The sequence below is a fragment of the Galleria mellonella genome, unplaced genomic scaffold (genome assembly GCF_026898425.1).
Source record: "Galleria mellonella isolate WM207_F2 unplaced genomic scaffold, CSIRO_AGI_GalMel_v1 utg37, whole genome shotgun sequence".
In the NCBI taxonomy this organism is placed as follows: domain Eukaryota; kingdom Metazoa; phylum Arthropoda; class Insecta; order Lepidoptera; family Pyralidae; genus Galleria; species Galleria mellonella.
Genome location: NW_026442087.1, coordinates 2,351,356 through 2,378,672, shown reverse-complemented (window position 1 = coordinate 2,378,672; position 27,317 = coordinate 2,351,356). Strand labels below are relative to the sequence as shown.

General features: G+C 31.8%; 2 protein-coding genes across 3 annotated transcripts; both read left to right on the top strand.

Annotated features, from left to right (window-relative positions):
* Window positions 1–2,904: 2,904 nt before the first annotated feature.
* LOC128201225 (pickpocket protein 28-like) lies at window positions 2,905–12,428 on the top strand. The gene is made up of 8 exons (XM_052897548.1): window positions 2,905–2,911; window positions 3,507–3,592; window positions 4,381–4,520; window positions 5,970–6,100; window positions 7,125–7,184; window positions 7,898–8,081; window positions 9,336–9,509; window positions 10,143–12,428. The coding sequence occupies exons 1-8, from the start codon at window positions 2,905–2,907 to the stop codon at window positions 10,234–10,236; spliced, it is 876 nt and encodes a 291-aa protein (XP_052753508.1). The 3' UTR covers window positions 10,237–12,428.
* A 1,446-nt stretch (window positions 12,429–13,874) lies between these two features.
* On the top strand, window positions 13,875–26,435 carry LOC113515443 (pickpocket protein 28-like). Of its 2 annotated transcripts, XM_026899648.3 has the most exons (14): window positions 13,875–13,943; window positions 15,202–15,405; window positions 16,795–16,924; window positions 18,120–18,226; window positions 18,876–19,035; window positions 20,999–21,138; window positions 21,947–22,052; window positions 22,623–22,712; window positions 23,363–23,502; window positions 23,844–23,974; window positions 24,110–24,169; window positions 24,644–24,824; window positions 25,478–25,651; window positions 26,093–26,435. In XM_026899648.3, the coding sequence occupies exons 1-14, from the start codon at window positions 13,939–13,941 to the stop codon at window positions 26,166–26,168; spliced, it is 1,704 nt and encodes a 567-aa protein (XP_026755449.2). In that variant the 5' UTR covers window positions 13,875–13,938; the 3' UTR covers window positions 26,169–26,435. The 2 variants fall into 2 exon arrangements, with proteins under 2 accessions (XP_026755449.2, XP_026755450.2); XM_026899649.2 differs by lacking the exon at window positions 24,110–24,169.
* Window positions 26,436–27,317: the final 882 nt, after the last annotated feature.

Sequence of the window (27,317 nt, the reverse complement as noted above, 5' to 3'; positions counted from 1 at the left end):
AGGAAAGGAAGGGATGGCCCTTTCTATGTCAGGACCACACGGCATGTTTGTTCGCTTGGGTCAAATCAATTAAATTAAGCAAGAAACAAACGATAAAATTTGTAAAAATCACACTAAATTTAAAACGACCGCCCCTCCAAAATTTTCCTTACACATATTTTCATTGTAAAAGCATATTTTCAAATATGTTTTAAATAGACTTGTTAATTTCTAATATGTATTTTTATAATTTCATTACCACATCTCGCATACATTTGTCGTTAAACGCAGAAAGAAATTGCTTTAGTAACTTTGATAATACTCTTTCTCCTTTTTGAAATCCGTTAAAAAGGTAAAGCTTTTACACTAATACATTCATTCTAGTAATCTTTTTTTCTCTCACTTCACTTATATGCAGGCTTCATTTAACACGAATTTGTGCCTTATATTTTAATTCTAATCACACTCACCTTAATAATCTCCCAAAAATCTAAACGATATTCGATGTAAAACGATTAAAATAATAAGTATATAGTTATTTTTAAACTTTTGCATTGTTAACACATATTTAAATACACTATCAAGACTTAGCGCGATTACAACAAAGATTTTTTTGCAGATAAATAGTACCTACAAACCTGCTTCTTTATTGTCGACGTTTCGACGTGGACTTAGATAATAATAGTGACAGTGTGAGGGTACCCGAAGAAATTACGCGGGCTGCCATACAAAGGCGCCGCTCACTTCAGTCTTGTCGTGATCACGACGCCGTGCGTTCACGTTCCACGTTGAAACGTCAGCAATAAAAAAGCAGGTATATAGGCACTAAGTACGTGTAAAAAAATGTATCGTGCAAAGTCCCGATAATGTATTTAAATAGATATATTGACAAGTAGTTGTATAACTGTAACATCTTTATTTTGTGTATTTTTTTATTACAGATACTCATATAAAAATTTGTCTGTGGACATTATGAAAGCGTTGGAAAAAGCACAAGACATAGCCCTCATTTGTGAGGTGCAACAGATGTACCCGACGTTTTCTCTAGACAGGCAAACGGGTAATGCCACAATTGTTGAAAATATATTAAAGGTATTATTGTTATTAAACTATTAGGAAATTATAAATTAACTAGTGACCACAGTTTCACACTAGTCGATAGATAGAAAAATATAGATCTGTGTATTATAACACTAATTGGTTGCCTTGTATTTGTGTAGTCCATGGAGATGGGGCATTGGTGATTTGTAACACAGGTTCTTCTAAACCTACCGCAAGCACTAGTCTCTCACAAAATTGGTCTTCATATTAAATTGTACCTCATGTTGTTACTTTATTCTACTTTTTGTGAAGAGAAAATAAACCATTCATTCATTCAAAAAAAAAATAGCTCATATAATTTGCCGATAATATTATATATATCAAAATGTTTCATGAATAAACTAGTTAAGTACTTTCTGAGTTTATCTATTAAAAATAAAAAAAAAAATAAAACTTTTTATAGATAGACAGATACTCTTTATTGTTTCTTCCAAAAGATTACAATAGTAAACTTATTATAGATACAAACAAGTACAAGAACTTATCGCAGTGAGAAAACAATGGGCTATAAGCTGTCTCTTTCAGGCAACCTTTGGATGGATAGGAGTAATTACAGACAGTTTGATCGTAGGCACGATTATAATATTAGTTTGAATTGTCATGTTTTTAAATAGAATAAAATTTAATTTTAGCAGTACCTTTGAGTTTTTAAATTATAATATTATGTAACTTAAATATGAATTTAATAAAACTGTACTTGTAAATTTAGGGTCGTCCTTAGAAAAGATAAATAATAAGGTATCTCTGGATAAGAAGCTTCAAATAGGGTTTCACTTCAAGTCTTACTCCTCTTTCAGTATTTAATTTTTTTTTCTTTTTTTAATAATTGCCTTTTACGACATCTTGGGCATAAAAAAGTAATATTTCATTGCATTCTTTAGACAATTGTTTGCTTACTGTTTGACTACTTCACTAACTTTTTATTCAATAATATAAAGACTCTTTGGAGTTACATACAAGAAATCTATATTAACTTATTCTTGTATTTAAAAATTTCATTTAGTTTTTTTTTTAACATTATGATCTACTAGTTTTGAAGTCAATAAGAGCCCTTACTTATAAGTTCGATTAGCGACTTATTATTTATTATTCAACATCTCATCAACATCAGGTGTCTCCACCAGTTTCGGATTACATTTTTCATTGTGCTTGGCGTGGTGTCCCAGCGATCGACTGCAGCGAAATGTTTTCTACTGTATTAACTGAACAAGGCGTATGTTTCAATTTCAATTCATTGGCGGCCAATGAAATATTTCGTCAGAAAAAGTAAGATGTTATTTCTCATTGAAAATTAAAATTTCGTTCCTATCAAATGTAACACGCACTAACATATGTATAAGGTGGGAAGGGACCGTTAGTAATGCGGAATATCAGTACCATTGCTAGCAATATACCCTATCAGGTTGACCTCCACGTGGTTCCCCTGGAAACCATTGTGCTGAATTCCAGGTGTATTCATCACGGTGGGCTTACTAACCTGCCCTTTCATTCTCGCCTATCATCCTTCGCTGATACCTCGTCAGCGTATACAATTAGCGCAGGCGGGGTTGCCATTTTATTATCAGCCATTGAAAAAAAACATGTATTATCATTAGTATATTCAAGATTGTTATTTTTGTTGTTTATATTGTACACAAACTCATTTTTTCTAAATGTGATTAAATGTAAAACCTAAATTTTAATACTGTACTTGATTATTTCAGTATACAAAAACAGTATAACTATAGTGATGCTTCGACAACAAGTAAATATTGGAGTTTAGATGGAGGATACCAAAAAAATCGAGGCCCTTATCCACGGCGTGGAGTGGTAAATTATCTTAATATGTTGCGTATTGCAAATATCAATTGCTATTTCAATATTTAAAAGTATTTACAATTTTTTACCTGTAATTACCTTTTATACCTTAACCATCTTCAGTTTTACCTGCAAGACTCAGTCTTTGGGTACCTACGTACGAGTAAATAAAGTGTAAAATAAATAAATGCAACACATTCATATGCTTTACTTAAGTATTTTAAACTAGAATAATCATCACATCAGCTGTTAATTGTCCTTTGTTGAGCATAGGCCTCCTCCTTAAGTCAGTAGTCGCCATGCTTAGTAGGCGGATCGGCAACCGCAGTTAGGATTTGGTGATATTTTAAGAGGGACGTTGCTACCTAAACCTCGGCCGTTACATTATCTTAGTTCCTTCTTACAACATCCATGAGAAAGGAAAGAATGGGCCTTTTTATGCCGAGACCACCCGACGAACTAAAATGGAAACTAGAATAATAGGAATACGAAAAACTACATAGCGAACATTTGAGCCTATAGAAGATCTAGATTACACAAAGTGCATACCTCTGGGTATCATATGTTTACCTAATATAATAGTTTTTACTCGTATTATAAATATAATAGCAGTATCTTCTAGATTTCAGGATCCATTTACGATTTGACCGTTATTCTTCAAGCACCCAAACAAGATCCGGATGAAACATGCAATGGTGCCCTCAAAGGATCTAAAGTAAGTAATATAATTCGTAGTCAAATAATTATTATATTATTAAAAGTAACTTTATAGTTACTTTTAATAATATAATAATTATTTATCCTTAATATAATATTTATATATTATATTAAGGATAGATACGCTCACTGAGTACAAGCTAATCCACATTTCTCATCAAAGACGGGTTCTAAGACATCTGCAAACTAAAATATATTTAATACAGTCACACTGTATTAAATGAGTACTCAAAAATAAAATTGGTTTCACTAGTTATATTAGACCGCTGAGTTAGAGTCATCGTTGGTGAATGTGCAATCCACAATGTGGAGGACCACTAAAACTGCATAGAAATGTTGCATCTCTGTGCGTCTTCTACCGAATTTATCCTAGGGAGTGCCCTGAGGAATTGTTCGAATTGATACCTGCTGCTGATTTTCAACACCGTACACCCCGTCATTAATTAAAATTTCATCCCAACCATCTGGACGAGCGGCGGTCTTCCACCGTGCGTTTTTCAAGGCACTTTCTTCCACGCACAACCACTCTTTGGAATCAACTTCCAGCAGCAGTATTTCCAAACCGGTACGACATCATAACCTTTAAGGAAAGAGCATATTCCTTTTTAAAAGGCCGGCAGCACACCTGCAATGACATTAGTGTTGTGGGTGATCATGGGCGGCGGTAGTCACATACCATCAGGTGAGCCGCAAGCTCGTTTTCCCCTTGTGTTGTAAAAAAACATACGCACAGTAAAGTGATATTTTATTTTTTCATAACAATGTTACAATTTCTCACTTCCATAGATTTTCGTGCAACATCCAGCTGATCACCCGCAATCATCGCTGTATTACTACGCGTCACTGCCCGGCCAAGTCTCATCTGTGGCCCTAAAATTTAACATGATCAGTACTTCTAATAGTTTAAAAAGTTACAGTCCCGAAGTGTATGTATTATTTATTTTTATCACACTATTTTGCACGTTGTTGGATAGCTAATAAGTACCAGATAATAATATTACAAGACAAAGTGACGTCCTCAAATTCGTTGCAGGGAGTCAGTGGATGCAGGTGGCTCAGGACCGTCTTTATGGCAATTTAAGGGGGAGGCCTATGTTTAGCAGTCAACAGATAATGGTTGAGATGATGATGAATAGTACCACATATTATAAATAATATTGTTTGAATAGGTATTTAATAATAATAATAAAATCATTTATTCAACTACAAAACATAATAATATTAATGATAACTTTATAGATTAAAATAATAATTCTGTGATAGCAGCTAAATTTGGGGACCATCCCCGCTTAGTTTAAGCTGCATCGTGGCGCTGCAGTGCTAATTTTCAATAGGACCACCACTCGATAGATAGCAATCGAGAAACAGAAATACATTTATAATTAACAATGTTACATATCGTAGGTTCGTTATTAGAAAAATGTAATATAATTATTTGCAAAGAAGTATCTTTAAGATCTGGAATGCAAAGTCAATGGAATTTGCAATCCAGGTGTTATTAACTACATGTTGCATGCTGTTTCGATTTTATATACGTTATTTTTTATTGTGCTCAGAATGGCAAACAAACTTTTGGCCCACCTAATGTAAAGCAGTAATCGTCATTAATAAGCACTATTGGAGTAGGTTTTATATGTTCATATTAATGTATGGAGTCCACATTGTGCTAAAATACATTTTGTTTATATTACTTTCTCTCTAATGTTAAATAAAATATAATATGGTTGTTATAAGTGATCTTTCTTATTTAAACAGATAATTTCTGCTTTTAGTTATTACGCTATACAGATCCTTTTCCCCTTTTCATTTAGCACCATAGGTATGACAAAATATATAATGATATTTTTATTGCAATTTATAATGACAAACAAGCTGATGGGCCACATTACGAAAAATAGTAACCGTCGCCTATAGACATGGACAGTAACATGAACATAAAATGGTTATAATGCTCACATACGTTATCAGTATTATTGCTATTTTGTATATATTTTACTGAACTATGTGTTATCTTGCAGATTTCCATATTACTAGTTATTGGATCAAATTTTTTTGTTTAATTTTGCTACCAATAATATGTGTATGACTGCCAACACTCGAAGATTGGTCATCACTATTACTACCAGAAGTTCCAAAACCTTCCATATTAACTATCAATCTCCGACTGATCTCCAATTGTCATTTTGTTTCCGCACGTTTTGCGACACGTATTTCTCTAAACGAGGCAACGAGGCATCTTCAGAGAAATTATTAGACCACTGCTCGGAGCCTAGTGTTAATAGTTCAGCGTATTTGCAGTTTGGGCACGGAAAAGTTAATGGATAATTCTAATCCAATAACCAGTGGTAGTTTATATATATTTTTTTATTTTTCAGACGTCAGTGTTATTTCCAACATGAAAGGTATTTGCGATATTTCAAAATATACACTTCAAAAAACTGCAGATTGGAGTGTCAAGCGAATTATACTTTTGAAAAATGTGGATGCGTCTGGTTTCATATGCCGCGTAAGTATGCATATTTCTTTTTATTCAATCTTCAAGATACTAATATTTGTGCATGCTTTTTTTTAAGTACTTTCAGTAATAAAGATTGGGTTCCATAAAAAAAAACAACTACAATTGTGACAATACTAAAAATAAATTAAAAATAAAATTATATGGGACCAATCTGTAAGTATATCCTTTTAGATAAAAAAAAAATTTCAAATCAGTTTAGAACAAGCGGAGTTATGAGGTAATAAACTTAAAAAGAATTATAACCGAATGTAATATTATCTACGTGACATATTCTAGTACAAATCAAGACTCGAAGGATTGTAAGTGTGCAGTGGATAGACAATGTCTGATACGTGATGATGATGATGCTGATATAGGTACTCAAGTACATGTTATTGATTATGACTGGGTTGTTTATATAGGAAGTGTTTTCTTTATGCAACTTAGAATGGCAAATAAGTTGACGGCCCACCTGATGGACAGTGGTAACCGTCGCCTATAGACATGAGCAGTAGTATGGACATAACAGAATATACTGTTTCACCTATGATACTCCCCATGCGTTGCCATTCCTGAGGACTCAGGTTTAATCTTCTTAAAAAGCAAAGAAGGGCTGGTTCATCTGCATAATAGTTTTCTTCTTTTGTATAAATAACTAGCTTTCCCCGCGATTTTGCTCGCATATGTTATTCAATTTCTTATTCTCTAAAATTTCATTAGTCTAACATCTAAACTAACAAAATTTCATACAAACTTTAACCATCGTTTTGTCCTCTTAGGGGTTCAGTTTTTTTAATTCTTTTCTTATGATTCATCCATATATAGAAACTATCTGCAAAATTTCAAGATTCTAGATTTAACGGTTTCAGTCGTGAGTTGATATATAAGGCAGTCAGTCAATTAGCATCCTCTTTTATACTCGTATAAATAGATTTAAAAATCTCATCTTTTATTTCAGTAATATAGAAATTGGATTTGAATATATATAAATTCATTGTATATGTAACATGTTTGAAACTATACTTTATTACAGATAATGACAGCGAATCTATTTGCACTGTAAATAAATTGGACTGCATTAAAAAAGCTATAGGTAATTGATTTAAAATATTTAGCCTTATATTTAGCAAAAGTTATCTAAAGCATCTATTCTGACTATTCTTCCAAATAGATAATTTTAGGTTTTAAAATTAGATATTACAATCTCTCTTCCTCTCTCTTTCTTCTTCTCTTTCTAATTCTCTTGTACATATTTTATCATCATCATAGCAATTAAATCTGGAAACAACATTTCTTACAGACTTTCAACTTTTAAATTTATTACTTCTTTTATGTGTTCCCCATTTTTAAACGGTTTTATTTTTATATTTGTATATTTTGTATATTCTTTTATATTAAAATCTTTTTTGTGTGTGTCTATCTATGTCTGTTGTTATTTGTGTGCTGTAAGTAATGCAAATAAAAATATATATCTATCAAATTTTAAAAGAATTGGATCTGAATCTTATTAATGACTAGCGACCCGCCCCGGCTTCGCACGGGTGCATCACATTGTAATAATCACATTAGAAACCTCTAAAATTATCAGTGTTTCTCTGCTATATTGTGCATGTATTATATATATAAACCTTCCTCTTGAATCACTCTATCTATTAAAAAAACCGCTTCAAAATCCGTTATGTAGTTTTAAAGATTTAGGCATACATATGGACGGATAGACAACGACAGCGACTTTGTTTTATACTATGTAGTGATATTTAGGTATTGTCATCATCGGTCTAAATTTTAATTGAATCAATGTTGCAGATGAATTCACCAATGAGATATTTGATGATTTTGTAGAAGATGAACCCGATCCGTGCTTATGTTTACCACCATGTGACCAGATCTCCTACGATGCAGAAATCCTCAAGACTGATTTCAATTTTAGTTCAATAATAAATCAATTTCAGAAATTAGCTGAAATCGACCTGTCTAATCTTATTGAGAGGTACAATGTAATATTATATTTATTAAAATATTTACCTTGTTTTTTTTTTTTAATAGCTGATTCGGAAATAGCTTTTGAATAACTTGTTATCTCATAGATCATATTTTTTTAATGGATGATAATGGAATGGTACACCGTCTGCGCTAACGGTATACTCTGGCGGGGCACCAGTGAGAATAAAAAGGCAGTTAGCCCACCGTAATGAATACGCCTAGAATTCAGCACGATGGTTTCCAAGCGGACCACGTGGAGGTCGACCTGACAGGGAATATTGCTAATGGGACTGGTAGTCCGCATTACTATTATATTTTTATAATGTTATATCTTCCATATTCCAACAAACGGGATAAAGAGGTTATAACGATACTATCTTCACCTTGCTTTGATTGACATACAAGTATAACAGTAGAATTAAAAAATATATATTTGTTTCCATTCGTATTAATGAATATTAAAACTTAAAAATAGCGCGCTCTATGTCAAACTTTAAAATCACTTTAGCTCAATGAATTTGGGCTTGTTTTTGGTACTCGATCTTGTGGTATACAATCTAAGCTAAGATCACACATAAGCTAAGAAAAATTACCGAAAATGTAATAAGCAAAAATTGGAATCAAAAAAGAAAATGGATTTTATTAAAGTTATAATTTATTATTTTGAGGGATTTTTTTTTTTTATTCTTATTAAGGAATAATATTACGAGATATCTTAAGTTGCTAGGTATTTATTTTTCATAATATATATGGTAATTGTAAAATAAACTTTTGTTGCAAAAAGCAACAGTTGAGTCTCTTCTTCAGTTGAGTCCATTCTTCCCAGCCGTAATTTCATTCTAAATTAATAGAAGAATCATACATTAATTGACAATTAAAAATGATTGTAATTAATTTAACTTGAATTTAATTAACTAATTTTGCTTCAAACGTGTTCTAAATACAGCTAACGTCTATGTTTTCAAATGAATTACAGTCAGATATATTTATTGATGCCTATTCATTTTAATGTAATAACTACCGGTTTAACTTACGTGTAAATAGAACGAGAAAGTACAACTAGTTTCTTGATCATTTCGTGATCCTTAATCACGAGCGGCTGTGCCACGAGCGCGAGCCTGACTGCGCGCCTCGGCCCGCTCAGCTAGTTTTTTGTTTACCTTATTTTATTTATCTTTCCACTACAGTAGTGACAAAGCATTTGCTACCTGTCAATCTTGGGTAGTGTTGAAAGTATTATTATGTCGTTACAATGTTTCAGTTACGATTATTCTCGAATTGACATCTACTTCAAAGAGCCGAGATTTGCATCAATGCGACGATCAGAACTGTTTGGCCTGACAGATTTTCTCGCTAATTGTGGTGGCTTACTCGGACTGTTTCTCGGATTTTCTGTCCTCAGCCTTATTGAAATTATATATTTTTGTACATTAAGGTAAGGCCTTAGATTTTATTATTAGTACAATAAATGCGAAATCGACGGATGGATATTTGTTAGTCTTTTACGTAAAAAGTACTGAATGGATTTGAATGAAATTTATTACACGAGTATATAACACCCTAATGTAGCGTATAGGATAGTTTTTGTACTAATTCTACCAGAGGGAGACTTTGTACAAAAGTCGATTGCTTCGGTACCTCTGTCCCATTCGTGTTTCTACCTTGAAGCAGTTGTGTTTACATGGCTGTGTTTCGGTTTGAAGGATGGGATATGGCGTGAAATTACAGGGTACAGAGAAATAACACCTGAGTCTTCAGGAATGGCAACGCATGGGGGGTATCATGGGTGAAACTGTATAATCTGTTATGTCCATGGTACTGCTCAAGTCTATAGGCGACGGTTATCACTTTCCATCAGGTGGGCCGTTAGCTTGTTTGCCAATCTAAGTTGTATAAAAAAAAAAGTGGGTGAAGCTCCGGGATACAACTAGTAAAATAGATTGGTAAAATAAAAGAGAAAAAAACATATGTAATAACATATGTTGCATGACTTTTAACTTATATATATAATAATTATAAATTTAGTTAGTTTCTAATTTAACTAAAATTTACTTTGTATTTATTTTAGACTTGGATTTACTTTGAAGAAAGATTTAGATCAAGAGAAAAGCACGCTAAGGAAGGACAAAGTTAATGATGCAGAAACGAATGCATCTGAATGAAATAAACTAAAGGGAAAAAATAAACATGGATACTAGCGATCGTATTATAGTACTTTGATTGTAATTAAATTTTACAAGTATTGTATGAAAACTTTAATAGTTAAAGACCAAAAACTAAACTAGACATATGAAAAGTCTTAACCATGTACAATTACTTCATCAATATATTGGTATACAAAATAAATTTTACATACCAGTATTTTGGTGAAACATATAGCTCGATGTATACACAATCTAATATCTAACGTAATCATGTTTAATGCAAATAAAGAACTTGAATTCGAAAACTGATATAGTAGAAAAAAAGAGGCAATAAACATATAGACAATATAAAAAGATACGTAATTTTAGTTTTTAACAAGTGGATGTACTAATTTTTGATCTATTAAAAAGGTTATCCCAAGAGACTACAGCATGGGATTCTTCAAAAGGGGGGTAAAGAGGTTTCTTCAGGGTCGGCAACGCTCGCGTAATACCTCTGGTATTGCAGGTGTTCATAGGCTACGTTAACCACCCACCGTCAGGTGGGCCGTATGCTTGTTTGCCACGTTAGTGGTATAAAAAAAAAGAATTAAAGTAATTAATGTTAAACTTTCACGTTGTTTATATATATTTTGACCACACGTGGCTACGACGTGGTGCAATCTACGTCGAAACGTCAGCAATAAAGAAACAGGTATGTAGGTAATATTTACCTGTAAAAGCTTTTACATCGCGTTAAGTGCCGATTGTGTATTTAAAATAGAATTAAAGTAAACTTAATAACCTATAATTTATTGTGACCTTTAATAATTTTATATTACAAGAAAAACTGTTAAGACATAAAAATATAAAAGTGACAGGTATCACTTTGTTCTTATTCTAAGTGTTGCATTTATATTTCTGATCCTTTAATATATCTCACTAATTTGTCATTCTTAATCGTAAAATTGTTATCTAATTTTTGAGCAATATTTCAATAGCAATTGTATAATATAATTACTCGTGTTTGTAGTATAAGAATCACTCAGCTTCTAGTGTAAGTCATATCTATGTATGAATTCTAAAACTACAATATACCACATAAATATATTGTCTCAATATATTTAGTCATAATATAAAGCTATGGTTTTCTTTTAATGCAAGCTACCAAGACACGTTCGATATTTATAAGTAAATTTTGAATTTAATAATAAATAAATAAAATATATTTAAGTATTTATAATGTTATTGTAATGATGATAGTTAATGATTACTAGTAGGAGACTTTGTGCAAAGTTCGTTTGCTTGGGCACCTCTGTTCCATTTGTGTTTCTACCGTGAAGCAGTTGTGTTTGCATGGCTGTGTCTCGGTTCGAAGGGTGGGATATGGCGTGAATTTACAGAGTACAGAGGAATATTACCTGAGTTCTCAGGAATGGCAACGCATGGGGGGTATTATAGGTGAAACAGTATACTCTGTTATGTCCATGGTACTGCTCATGTCTATAGGCGACAGTTACCACTTTCCATCAGGTGGGCCGTCAGCTTGTTTGCCATCCTAAGTTGTATAAAAAATGAAATAGTTTGTCATCATTATTCTTATATAGTAGATGGTATAATAAATAGAGGTATTTACTGGGTAAGTTACTGACTTCAAACTCCAGACATCTCTATTATTTCCATTAAGAAATTTATCAATCGACTTTAAACAGAAGGCGTTTTTCAATTCGTTTATATCTTTTTTTTAATGTTTGTAATCTCATAATTCTATCAGTTGTAAGTCGATTTCGAAAAAGGACTATATGCTGGTATATGGAAACACGGTGTCTTTAAAAATAAAATATAATTATAAAAAAATTATACAAAGCAAATAAAGGGAGCAAGTAAGCGAACGAGAAAACAACATAATCTGAGAGCAACTTCAAGTCACAAACAAAAATTTCATTTCAATAAAATTAAAAGGAAACAAAAATGTGCGTTGTGCACACTGATAATTAAACAACTTTTATGTTTACTGTAATATGAATTGGTTTTTTTTTTTTTATGAAACTTTTTATACAGATTTATACTTATATTAGAAATAAATAAAGTCAGGTATGGAATATAAATTTGAATCAACGTATCTGTTGTAAATTTCAAGTGTCTAAATTCGTGACTACTATACGTGACCGACACAATTAGTATTCATAATTTTTGGAACTACTTTTAAATATATCACCTTATGTACGTAAGTCGAGAACTAAAATTATTTTAATTGTAAATTCTAATTAAAAATAAATTAATAAACACGTGATTTTTTATTATTATTAGTTTTAATGCACCTTTTTCTGTCACAGTAGTACCCTGTAGTTTCAAATCATATAGATAGAGTGATTAATAAAAAGGAAATAAGAAATATAGCGTCAAAACAGGTCAAAGCTTAGTCAGCTAACGTCACTTTGGCTGATATAATTTTTACACATATTTTTTAAAGCAAAACATTGCGCGCCATTTTATCAGTATTGCAAGTAATTTGGTTAAAAAAAATCCCAGATCAGATCTATTTTTATAAATTGTATTAACCTGAGATTTCAAGTCGTACTAGGTACAGTGTAGTTACCCAGCAGTTTTATTGCCTTATCTTTTCTTCAAATCAACAATGTGATTTTTTTATGCAGCTTAGAATGGCAAACAAGCTGACGGCCCATCTGATGGAAAGTTGTAACCGTTGCCTATAGACATGAGCAGTACCATGGACATAATTATTTCACCTATAATACCCCTCATGCATTGCCATTCCTGAGGACTCAGGTATTATTCCTGGGTACCTAGGAAATGTAAATTCACTGCAGTATCCGACCCTTCAAACAAAAACACAGCCATGCAAACACAACTGCTTCACGGTAGAAACACGAATAGGACAGAGGTACCCAAGCAAACGACTTTTGTACAAAGTCTCCCTCTGGTAAAAAAATCACCCTCTGGTATGTATAAGGAAGCTACTTCGCCATATATCTATTACTTTATATAAGTCTATTAATTAACTTTTTTTTTATTTTAAATAAATTAATTTCCGCAGTAGAATACGAGTATCATCAATCAATTTGAATGACAAGCGTGCATGGTGTTAGATCATGCGTGGGCTTTTTAAAGACCATGTAATTTTAGACATAGTACTTTTAAATAAATACACATAATGTTAACAGAGATTTAAAAGAATAACTGTTGAGTTTCTTGCGATCTCTTCTTAACAGATAACAACTTTCCTAACCTTGCAGTAGATTAAAAAAACAATAACGATTTAAAAATGCTTGTAAATAAGTCTATTTGAACAAATATAATTTGAATTTGAATTAAAAAAAAATATATAAATATATAAGGGGGGTAAAGAGGTTTCTTCAGAGTCGGCAACGCACGCGTAATACCTCCGGTATTGCAGGTGTTCATATTCTACGGTAACCACTTACCATCAGGTGGGCCGTATGCTTGTTTGCCACCCCAGTGGTATAAAGAAAATATAAAACTTTAAAAATATCATGATATCTGCATTGTTTTTCTACACTATGTCTATATTTACAATAGCAGGTCTTAGTCGAAGCGTTCGAACTTACATAACCTGTTTGTCTGTATAACCTAATTTGACCTTAGGATGAGATTTAATTTTGAATCAATTTTTTTTAGTTTAACGCTATATTTAGCAGTGACTGCCAGTATTTTTGTAGTGCTCAAATTTTGTGTCTGTATTCTACGCATAAATTGGATATGTCGTGGGTATTCCAATGGAATTTACTTATTATTATTGACACAAAAAAAAAACAGTTTTAAATTACATTTTAATTTTGTTTTTTGTTTTTGTTTTCAAGTAATAATATTTTGTGTTTTGTTTGTTTTATGCCAATCAATATATATATATATATATATATATATAACTGATCGCTGTCCGTACATGGAATATATATAATATAAGAAATACTATTACAGGAGGCTTTATAAACGCAATAGAACCCAAAACAATTGTTTTAAAAATTTTTATCTGTTTTTCTGTACGTTTGTGCACGCTAATCTCAGAAACGGCTTAACCGATTTGAATGCAATTTCAATCATTTCAATCGATTCATAAATAAATAAGCTATATCAATCTAAAGAATCACACATAAAATGGTATAAAACAACCGATCTGTTGAATTGGCTGAAACTTTTCTTATTATTTGTATTGATTTTCGAAAATTCTGTCTACTCGCGCGAAGCCGGGTCGGATCGCTAGTTATTAATACAAAAAGTTAGTTAAAATTTTAGTTATAAATACTGCCATATTCCATCCATGCTGTAGCTGGGAACACAGTCCAGATAGCAGAGAGATGTGGGTTCGAATCCCATTAGACCGAATTGTAAAAAGAAAAACATTTATTTAAAAGATCTTGTAAACAATTCTATTTAAATAATCACGCTACTTTGTATGCGAATTTTCTGTTATGGGAAAACGAATGAAGTAAGCAACGCAACTGTGAAAACCGCACTCAATTTAGTTTAATACTTTTTATTTGATCCCAGTACAAACGTATAAACAGACAGACAGACTTATCAATAGACAGATTAAAAAACTATATTAAAAAAACCCTGGACTGGTATAAGCAAATACGTCTAGGCGTGGAAGGAGGAGGTAACAATTGGAACCGGGAACGAAGGTAGGAAGGAGAATATGGGATCATTAAGGGCATTAGATAGGACCGCTAGGAAATGTGTCTCATGACGCTGTCGGATTGGGAGCCACTTTAAACGAGCGCAGTATTCCGAGATATCGTCATAGTCGTAGAATACTGACGGATCTGACAAACATTACATATAAAGATCCGTCAGTATTCTACGACTATGGCGTAATGATCATATTTTTTGTTCTTATTAAAACCGTTTACATTACTTTTTTCTTAAATATCTACCATGTATATAGACATCGTTTAGTTACAAACTTCTTACTCGTGAATTAGTAAGATATTAAAATTTATGACTTAACTTTTCTTTTAAAAGACAAAATGCACCTGAAGCCCTTGAACCAGTGGAGTATCATAGGAAAATATGGTACTTGATATTAGAATACATGGAAAACTCAACAATACATGGTCTCAAATACATTTTTCCGAGTGTTCAAGAGCAAAGAGAGAAGGACAGAGAGAGAAGGAAATCACTGCAGCAGAAAGACTGCATTCTAAATGACTGTTTCAGCTTTAAAAGGTTAATTCCACAATCTCTTTTATAACTGCGTTCTCCATATAAATGTTTTATGGTATGTTATTAAAATTGACAACTACTTCTTGCTGGCTATTGTAGTAAAAAAAATGTACATATATATACATACATACATATATATATATATATATATATATATATATATATATATATATATATATATATATATATAGGTTTTAGAAATGTTTTCTCCCACGAACACTCAGGTTATGGAATGAGCTCCCTTGCGTAGAAAACCTTGCCAAGGTTTTCCCAAGAGACTACAGCATGGGGTTTTTCAAAAAGGGGGTAAAGAGGTTTCTTCAGAATCGGCAACGCGCGCGTAATACTTCTAGTATTGCAGGCATTCATAGGCTACGGTAACAGCTTACCATCCGGTGGGCCGTATGCTTGTTTGCCACCTCAGTGGTATAAAAAAAAAATGTCTTTATAACATTATTCTTTTCATAACACTATCTGTATCCCGCTGCTTCGCCCGTAGTCTTATCGTGATGTTGAATAGCCTATACAGTAAAGTCTATAGCCTCAGGTATTGTAATCCATGTTTGTATACCAAAGACAGTGTCATAATCGTCATCATTTCAGCGTCTAACATAAGCCTCCCCTTTGGGGGCTTTTGCCAGTACTTGCCACGCTTGGCAGGCGGATTGGCAACCGCAGTTACACTTTGAAAATGTTTTAAGAGGGACGCTGTTGCCCATTCCTCGCCCTCCCTTATCGCTTCTTACGTCACCCACGGGAAAGAAAGAGAAATATTCTATGCTGAGACCACAGGGGAAAGACACTTTTATTTGATATGCATGGATACTGAGGTATTATTATTTGATATACATGGATTCACGTCCTTAGGTGATAGTTGATTAATGAGTTTTATGAGATATGAAATGGAAACCAGGTATATGCTGACGAGGTACCACTCAGAGACGATAGGTGAGGTTGGAAGCTGATCAGTTGGCCCATAATGACAAATTCCATAATAATTAACCTCAATAATTTCCAGGGCGACCGCGTGGAGGTCTACCTGATAGGCTATATTGCTAACAATGGAATTGTTAAAACTCATTACTAACAATCCCCTCCTCCCTGTAGGTGGCACTTCCAATTTTCCATCAACATAAAAAGTAACCTTGAAGATGCCTCGTTCGGTGGTAAAAACACGAGTCGCGAAACGTGCGTGAACGAAATGGCAGTCGGAGATTGATGACTGATATGGAAGGTTGTAGAACTTCTAATAGTAATAGTGGTGGTCAATCTTCGAGTGTTGGTATACACACATACTAATGGTAGCGGAATTAAACAAAATTAAATTAAATAACCAGCGATATGGGCTTCCGCAAAGTAACGCTAAGTTCAGTAAAAAAATCATTTCCTCAGATTATTCTGGGTGATCATCTTCCTCTTGAGTGCAACGCTGTGCATCATGCTGATCAACAAAGTATGGACCAAATACCAGAACAGCCCCGTTATAGTGAGTTTCAGTGAGAAATACGTGCCCGTCGAAAAGGTAAGACTAGATTTAACTCGTGTCTTCTTCTGCATGACCAGGAGAGACCAGAGGGCCTACCATGAAAAGAAATTCCGAAGTTTCGGACCCAATTTCGTGTTTTCGTTCATACCTAAATCGGCCTAGTAAATGGAGCTTAACGTTACGTTCGTCATAAATCCTACCATAAAAGTGCAAAAGAATAATATTTTAATATTTTTAATGTTTTTAAACGGTAAGTATTATGTAATTTTAACATCAAATTTGGGTTTCATTAGGTTTCGTAATTTCGTAAAATATTTCCTGGTATGCCCTCAGTTTACAAATCCTTTTCCATTCTTAACACTAGCCTTTTGTAGTCAGTTCTAGTGGTTTGTAGCCGAATTATTTTATTTAATTATTCTAATTATACGCTAATAGCTTCTTATATTTTATAATTTCATACTGTTTAGTAATTCGTAATCACAAAAATTCCTAATTTTTACCTATATAATTTAACTTAAAAAAAAAACAGCTGAAGTTTACGAAAATGTGTATTCAACAATAGTTAAATTTAACTTTACTTGAATAATTGTTATTTCTTTCTTCAACATAAAACTTTAATGTTTTAAGTATGTGAGGTATTTTGTTTAAATTAGGGTATGATGAGGCTGACATATCCTTAAAGGATAAAAGCCTCTTAATAAAAAAGATAACAAAAAAAAAGCATAAAGCTATTAATTAAAAACAGAAAACAAATTACTCAGAATTTTTATATCAGATAGTTACTTAAAATTTTATTTACCAGAGGGAGACTTTGTACAAATGTTGTTTGCTTAGGTATTTCTGTCCCATTCGTATTTCTACCGTCAAGCAGTTGTGTGTGCATGTCTGTGTTTCGGTTTGAAGAGTGGGATATGGCAGTGGATTTACAGGGTACAGAGGAATAACACCTGAGTCCTCAGGAATGGCGATGCATGTGGAATATCATGGACGAAACAATATACTATGTTATGTTCATAGTACTGTTTATGTCTATAGGCGACGGTTACCACTTTGTGTCAGGTGGGCTGAAAAACAAGCTGACGAGCTTGTTTGCTATTCTAAGATGCTTAAAAACAAAAAAAAATATATAAAAATTTTTAGTAAACAAATAACTAAATAAAATTTAAAAAAAATTATTTAGTTATTTTTTTAGTTGTTTAGTTCTTTTTTAGTTCTTTTTTTTTAATTTAAGGTACCGTTTCCATCAATAACACTATGCCCGAATGTGAAAATAAATCCGAAGTACAATTTTACTGAAGAGTACATAAAATATTTCCAAAACGCAACATTTCGGAACGAGTGAGTTACTGTTTTTGTTATTGGAAACCTACTGCGAACTCGAGTTATTTATTTTTCTTAAGTAAATAACTCCTTTTATTTGTATATATAAATAATAGCTGTAACCCGCGGCTCCGCCCGATTACGACCCTGTCCGACCCTGAAGAAACCTTTTTACCTCATTATTCTCATAATATTTTATATATATATATATATATATATATATATATATATATATATATATATATATATAATGTATAATTAGTAAAATAATGGTAAAAAAAAATTAAACTGACTTATAAAATATAAGAAGGTAGTTTAATTAGTAATTTTTTTTATACAACTTAGAATAGCAAACAAGCTGACGGTCCACCTGATGGAAAGTGGTAACCGTCACCTATAGACATGAGCAGTACCATGGACATAACAGAGTATACTGTTTCGCTCATAATACCCCCCATGCGTTGCCATTCCTGAGGACTGTATATGTAACATAATGGCAACGCATAAAGAGGTACTCCTTATGAGCATCACAGTGCATTATTTATTAGTCCATGGTGTTTGTTCATGTATATTGGCAACAGTTATCAATTCCCACCAAGTGAACCGTCAGCTTGTTTGCCATTCTAAGTATCGTAAAATGATTATAATGTATTAATATTTTTTTCAGTTACAAAAACCATAATGAGACCATAAAAAGAGCCATGGAAGCAGTTCAAGATATCTCATTGATCTGTCCTACGCGTACCATACAGGGTATTTTTAACACTTTAAACTACACCATAGGCCGTGACTTCACTGATGGTACAATTATAGAAAATATGGAAAAGGTATATTGGTATCAACTCTTGGGTATTATTATTTTTACAAAAAGATGGGCTTTTTCAGGCAAAAAAAAAAATCAGTGGCACTGCGACTATTCCGTGATCTTTTGTGCTCGCCCCTTTTAAAGTTCGCTGCTAATTTCTATCAACGATAGGAGTTTTAAAATGTTTTTTGTAGCGATGTTTTTAACTCCTCAGGATATAAAATATGTTTTCCATAAGCCTAACTGCGGTTGCCAATCCGACTGCCAAGCGTAGCAACTATTGGCAAAACCCCTCCAAGGGGAAGGCTTATGTTGAGCAGTGAACCATTAAGGGCTGATATAATGATGTTATTAACATATATAGCGGTGTATAGCCACAGGCCAATTTTGTGATTTATCCCCCATCCACACTCGGTTAAGCGACGACTAATGCCAAGTGTGGCTTTAGCCTTTTAAAGCCTTTGAGCCTATATATGGATTCCATGTCAGGTTTTGATCCATGATTACGCCCAGGTACTTGATTTTTTGGAGAAGTCTCTTTGGAGAGATTTTGTAATTTACTGGACGCATCATTAGTTTGTCTATTTTCTTCCTTTTAGTAAATAGAATGCTTACAGTTTTATCAGGATTTACTGATATTTTATTGTCATTTTTTTTTATTATAGCTTTTTTATCCACTTCAGTGGCTTTTAAGCCTCCTCCATCTTTTTCCACTTCTCCTTATCTATAGCAATATTTGTCCAGGTTGTTTCCTGCTGTCTTTATTATGTCATCTGCCCATCTCTTTCTTTGCCTTCCAACATTTCTTTTTCCTGCTGGACCTCGCCACTTTGTTGTTTGGAGAGTCCACCTTTTATCTTTGTACCTCACTATATGACCTTTGTTTTCATTACTCCATTTTATAATGATGTTAAGAGCTCTTTGGATACGTTCTGATATAATAACTTCACAGAAACCTCTGGCCATAATTACAAGGTCATCTGCATAACCCTACACTTTGATGTGGTCATCAGTTATTCGTTCCAAGAATTGATCTAATTGACTGACTTGTAACGAAGTCACAGTAGAGGCGATAAGACACCTCCTTGTGGGCATCCTCTAGTAGCATAAATTTCATGTGATATATCATGAAGATTTGTTTTTACTATTCGCTTGGAGAGCATTGATTTTATTCATTGGACGGGTGTTTCGTCAACTCCTTTTTGGAAGAGATAACAGAATTTATAATAGAAACAATAGCTTCACAGTACGCAAACATTTTTTATATATAATAATTTATTTGCTCGAAATGTAGTACAAATTATCTTAAATAATATGAGCTATATATTTCGCCTTATCTAAAAGCATGCAAATTTTTATTTCGGCACATGCTAATTACTTTTTAGTAGCTTACGTATATTAATAGCCTAGTAGTAATCAATCTATAAATATGAAATGAATGAAATGAATGACGTAGGAATTTTAAACTGTTTCTTAAAAACAAGGATCTGAATAATTTTAACACTAGATATAAATACAAATTTGCTGTTTCGAAGTATCGTTTAGAAAAAGTTAATAGGTCTTTTATGGGAATGGGCATTAAATAATATAATAAGATATTTAAGAATATTTAGGATCTACCTATTAATAAATTTAAAACTGTTATTAAAAAAAAACAGTTATTGAACAAAGCCTATTACACTCTAAACGATTACTTGAATGACAAGCGTGCATCGTGTTAGTCGATCATGCACGGGTTTTTTAATGACCATATAATTTTAGACATACTCCTAGTCATCATTTCAATAAATATACGAGTACTTATAATATATGTATATGTTAACAGAAATTTAAAAGAGTAACTGTTGAATTTCCTGCGGGTTCTTCTCAACAGACAACAACTTTCTGAACTCTACAGTAGACTTAAAAAATAACGATTTAAATGCTTGTAAACAAGTCTTTTTGAAAAAAGATGATCTGAATTTGAGTCAGTTCTAATTTTCTAGGTTCATACTGATATGCACGAAAAGTTGCGTTGGCTCGACAAACTGTCATTGCGCCTCAACTATGCGACAATTTTAACAGAGGAAGGCCATTGTATCAATAAAAATGTATTGGCTGCTACAGAAATATTCCGTGAAGAGAAGTAAGTGACATAATGGGTATTACTCCTATAGTGCCTAATCCATTTTTTTCGAAAAATTTCCATAAGGTGATGAAATTCATGTTTTTTTTATTTTATGAATGCAATGTAATACATTTAACCATATAAAATAATAACTTGTTATCTTTGTTATTAAGGCTCAAAATATGTAGTTTCATTGAACGGATTTGTATTAGGACTTTATTAAAGATGAAAATGCAATGGTCACCCTGTATGTGCTATCGGTATACACTGGCGGGGTACTAGTGAAAGATGATAAGTTAGTCTGAAGTCTGTTCAATTGGCTCATCGTGATGAATGTAGATCTACTTTCGGTAAAGAGAGCTTTAGCTTTAGATCTTTAGATCATTTTAAAAAATCGTAATCATCAGAACAATCAAATTTGGATTTATCAGTCTATACATAGTAATAGTATTCGTAAAAAAAAAACCTTTTCTTTAAAAGTATCGTAAGTACACATTATATTTTAATATAATAACAACTAGGGTCAAACTTGCTCGCTAGAGTCACTGTTGCTCGTGACTAAAGGTCCTGAATGATCCGGAAACTTCTATTGAGAGATCGAGAAAGCTCGACTAAAATACACGTAAGTTAAACCGGGTATTATTATATTAAAATATTTTTCTTATGTAATGTTACAAGAAAATATGGAATAAATACATATTTAATTATCGATCTACCATATAAAACACACTAACACATTATCTACGAGAATATATATGGGCTTAACCTTATTGTATTAAAGCGACTAACCACTGACCTATATCTTATCAACTTTATAATGTTTCAGCCTCCGACCTAATTATCCACTGAGCAATGCTGCTCAACGTAGTAAAGGTTGGGATCTTGTTAAAGGCTACACGAATGGATCTGCAAACGTATATCCACTAAGGACGGTAATATTTGAAAGCTTTTATATATTATTTATATGCTGGCTTGCTACTTCTATTCCTCCTATTTTTATTCCCTTTCAATATTTTGCATTATGCTACTCGTAATGCCACTTTTACAATTAGCTACTCAAGAAAGTTTACTTATGGCTCATCAATTTGGCACTTTACAACCGGAGCACCCTCTAGCACTAAGAAAACAAAAATGTTCCTATATGCAATAATAATAAGATGTCAATTGCTGCATCATATGTAAATAAATCTATATTAGAATTAATTAAAATACTAGTGTTGAGCTAGCCCTTAAATAGTGTAAATCTAATATAATGGATTTAGTGTTAATACTCGGTACACTGGCATTTGCATCCAGGAGCAAATATCATGTATTTAAGAGGTCAGCAAAGTCACCATCTGTAAGTATTCCCAACTTTTCTACATCTTTCCCTAACAAGCTATATATATCATAGTATATTTACTTCTTATATCGAAAGAGTTTTGATTAAAGTTAGGATTTTCTGATTATGGATTACCTATTACAGTTTGATTTCTTATTTCTCCATTTAATTCATTTTTCAGACAGGAGAAGCTTCCCGTATAGTATTGTTTCTTAAATTGCCAAAAACAGACAAATATGACTTTTGCAATGCTGGCCTTACTGGTTTTAATGTAAGTTTTTTTTTTACAATTTAAAATAATGGTCAGATTCAGTTTGGTGAAAAATATTAAGTATCGATTATAAACATAAAGGGTATTTTAGATTGCACAGTAGATAATATAACATCCAATCCTCATTCGTTATCACTCCTGATAAATATGATTTTATGTCACCATATTTAGTAACCAACTGCATCCCGTAACTTTGTTCTAATAAATCAGTACATTAAGTAACCTATGCATTATGTTAGGATATTACCTACCTGTTTATTAATTTCATTCAAATCCATTTAAAATATTATCTGTTTAGTATGTTTTTGCATAAAGCGTTAGAAACATCCATCCGTCCCTACAAACGTTCATATTTATAATATTAATGGGATTTCATAGTCATATTCTGCCATTCAAATCAAAATGTAACCATGCAAACAAAACAGTTCAACTACAGAAACAAATAATACAAATGTATTTATACAAATTATTTCATATAAAGTTATTATCAACAAAACTATTTGTAAAGTCTTTTGGTCATGCAGAATTAAAAATAAGCAAAGATTGCAAAGCAACTAGTTTTATTAAAAACACTATAAGTTTGACAAACAATACAGAAAGATTCCATCCAAATATTAGTAAAATAAGCAAATACAAGTATTGCATTGCAGATTTACTTGCAACATCCAGCTGATCATCCACAAGCGTTGCGCCATTTCTACGTTGCATCACCAGGAAAGACCACATCTTTAGCACTTAAATTTCAATCTATAAGCGCTTCTTCAGATTTGCATAAATTCGGCGTAGACGTGTGAGCAGATTAGATTTTTTACAAGTTTCTTTTATTTAACTTTCAATGTATGTTAGTTATTTTGTTAAGGTCAAATTTTTCAAGCAAATTTTAGAACAATTTTTTAACATCTGATTAAGCTGAAATCTTGCACACACCTTCAAATCTAGTACCTAATTATTGAAAAATAATTCTTTTTTAATATTATTTGATTGTCATAACATACTGTACTATAAAATTTTTAATTAATTTTATATTTTATTCTCACTGTTTTGATTTATTTGCACTTAATTAACGAAGTTTAGAAGAAGAAAGATAATGATTCTCAAACGTATACATTGCATATTTATTTTTATTTTTAGGCGAAAATGTTATTTACCTGGAGAACGGTATCTTAAGTATTTTAAAATATACACACCCAATAACTGTAGACTAGAATGTCTGTCCAATTACACATATGAAACGTGTGGTTGTGTGTCATTCTACATGCCACGTAAGTATTTTCAATAGATAACGTTTTTTTTAATGTTTTATGTTTTAAGTACGCTCTTAATACATATGAAGTACAAACTTAAAAGACACTATAATTAATCATATAATAAACTCAATAACAGAAATGTATTTGCAGATGGTGAAAATCAGTCAATTTGTACTACAGAAAAAAAAGAATGCACTATTAAAGCTCGAGGTAATTTATAAAACTAATGAATTATTTCCCGACACTTACAAATAATTTCCAGAAATTTATTTTTTAGTAATTGTTCTTTTCTAAATCTCGTTATTTTATCGATTTCTCCAAAGAAAATTAACAAATAATAATAATAAAGAATACGAGTAAGTATTATGAACTGGTAAATAAATAATACATTTTTTAGTTTCAGAGTATAATGAGTACAAATTAAAGACAGGAAAAGCATAAACAAACTTATATAAAAACAAAAAAAAAACGTATCTTATCAAATTATCAAAAATACCAAAAAAGCAATCAATAGAAAAAAAATTTCACTGCCCATTGTTTTCTCATTGTGATTATTTCTTGTAATTATTTATATTTATAATAAGTTTACTATTGTAATCTTTTAGGAAACAATAAAGAGTATCTATCTATTTAATACAAATAATTTTCTTTTGATTTATATTTATAACAATTATGAAATTTCAGCTATATATCGGGCAGAAATATTTGAAGCGTATTCAAACGACCTACCAGACAAATGTTCGTGTTTGCTAACGTGCGAAGAAATTCTATATGATGCTGAAGTTTATGAATCTCCTTTCGACATTGAAAAACTTGCATCGCACTTAAGAGCAACGGGTTTTCAAAACAAAATGGATTTAGAAGAGTAAGCAACTGAACTTATTGCTGTACACACACTTCTCTTTATTCAAGCTGATATAGTAAACTAACATGATAATATTAATAACTCATTTATTTTCTACTATAATTTTCTTTTTCTTTCGCTGTAATTTGATAGTATATTTTGCACACTATTTATTATTTCTAACATAAAGTATCTAATTGATAATAAAAGATACACTTTCGTTTTTTATAAATTTTATTTATCTTGCAAAAGTTCATTTGTGGTTATTTAATTGGAGTTATATTGTTTAATTCCTCCAGTATTATTATTTATATGACTGCTAACACTTGAAAACTGACCATCACCATTACTACCAGAAAGAAGTTCCATAACCTTCCATATAAGCTATCAATAATATTAACAAAAATAACAATAAACAAACATTCAACTCCGAGCAACAACCTAATAATTAGCTTGAAGATGCCTCGTTTAGAGATAAAACACGTATCACAAAACGTGCATGAACAAAGTAGCTGTTGGAGATTGTTAGCTAATATGAGAGGTTGTGGAACTTCTGGTAGTAATAGTGACAGTCAATCTTCTTCTAATATTTGTCATGCCAATCATTCACAATCTGTTTATGAACCGCCTCTTTTTTAGACCTACTAATGTTTAGATGTTTAATTTTTTTTTAGATACGATTACTTCCGATTGGATATATATTTTAAGGAGTCCAGTTTTTTATCAATACAACGTTCAGAGTTATATACTATATCAGAATTATTTGGCAACATCGGTGGGCTACTTGGACTCTGTCTTGGAGTATCCTTCTTCAGTATTCTCGAGATTTTGCATTATGTTATCATTGGGTGAGTTAGTTATTTTACAAAATTAGTCTTTAGTACTTAGGATCAGCAACATATAAGGGTACCATGGATATAACACAACATTGTGTCAACATCCATGATAATGTTCATATCTAAAGACGACGATTGTTACCTTGCTGCAAATGGGTCATCAACTCATTTGCTATTCCAAGTTGCATTAAAACATGATGACCTTGATGATACATCGGTTTAACCTGCCGGTTAGATTCTCGAGCAATATGTATTAATTAGTCTGGATACTTTTCTAATATGATAATAAAATAATGTCTTTTTTAATAATAGATATTAAAAAAAGAACTCATTTAAATATCGCTGATATTCTTACATTATATTAACTATTATCTTTAAAACTTTAGAAGTATATGTTATTTGAAATGTAGTTTCAGTAAGATTTTGTTTTCTTAATTTTTATTTATGTTACAGATTTAAAGTAACAAAAGATGAAGTGGAAGTAACAATAGACGAAAAGTACAAAAGTCATGACATCGAAATAAAATAATCAGCCAATGAAAAAATTTATAAGATATCACAATTATATTTTATTTACGAACTAAGTCTCGAAAACAAGATAATATAATTAGTAATAAAGTTTTCAGTGTATGTATATTCTCTACAATTCAAGCTACAGCATTTTTGCATTGGTGTTTCTCAAGGCACAGTATTGAACCCCAAGCTCTCAATATATTAAAAATAAAGTTGAAAAGTGGTAATTTTAAATGAAATTTAAATATAATTTCAAAATATTTAACCGTATTTGTGATTACTATTAAAAATAAAGAAATTATATATGTTTTATTTAACTTTCAGTACCATATTATTGTTAAAAGGATTAAAAAATGATTACATGATATACTGATAAATATTGAAAAGGGATTTTTGTGTTGGGCATCATTTAAAAAGGATGGTCATCCATCTTTCCCAAATAATGACCAACGAGACCAACAAAAATTATAAAAAAGACATACATACTTACAGAAGACAAATGAGTAAAAAAGTTGATAGGGATATGTTAATAATTTAAGATGTAGTTCCTACAAAAACTACTCATTTGGATTTAAACGCTAAACTACTCAACAAATTTTAATAAAATTTGTATAGGACATGACAGAGAGTATATCATTTTACACAAAAAAAAATCCAAATCGGTTTTTAAAAAAAAACTAAGTTATGAGGTAAACAAACATTCAGCTAGATACAACCGAAATGAGAACCTGTTTTCAAGTAGGTTGAATATAGCCAAAATAAAAATATATATAACCATAGGTTCTGTTTGAATAGATTGATGATTACACATTTATTCCATTCATTCCTACTGGTAACAAATTAATAGAGACACGTGGAGAAAATCCACTCTTAGCCACAAGTGAGGAAACGATCCCAGGACAAGTGGAACTGGATATATGAAGTGAAAGTAACATTTAGACATAGTACTTTAAATAGATAGATAAACTTTTGATTTGAGCCATTTATGACACACGTAAATTTACAAATGAGTTTAACAATTAAATTATTTACACTTTTTAAAGTATACAACAAAAGATAAAATATGGTTTCGCCATGTGTGTCGCAGTGACCCAAATAAGCTACAGCTCAGTGATGGTTTTGCTTAAAAGCAAAGCACTGATTTTCAGCTGCAGCCTGAAGTTAG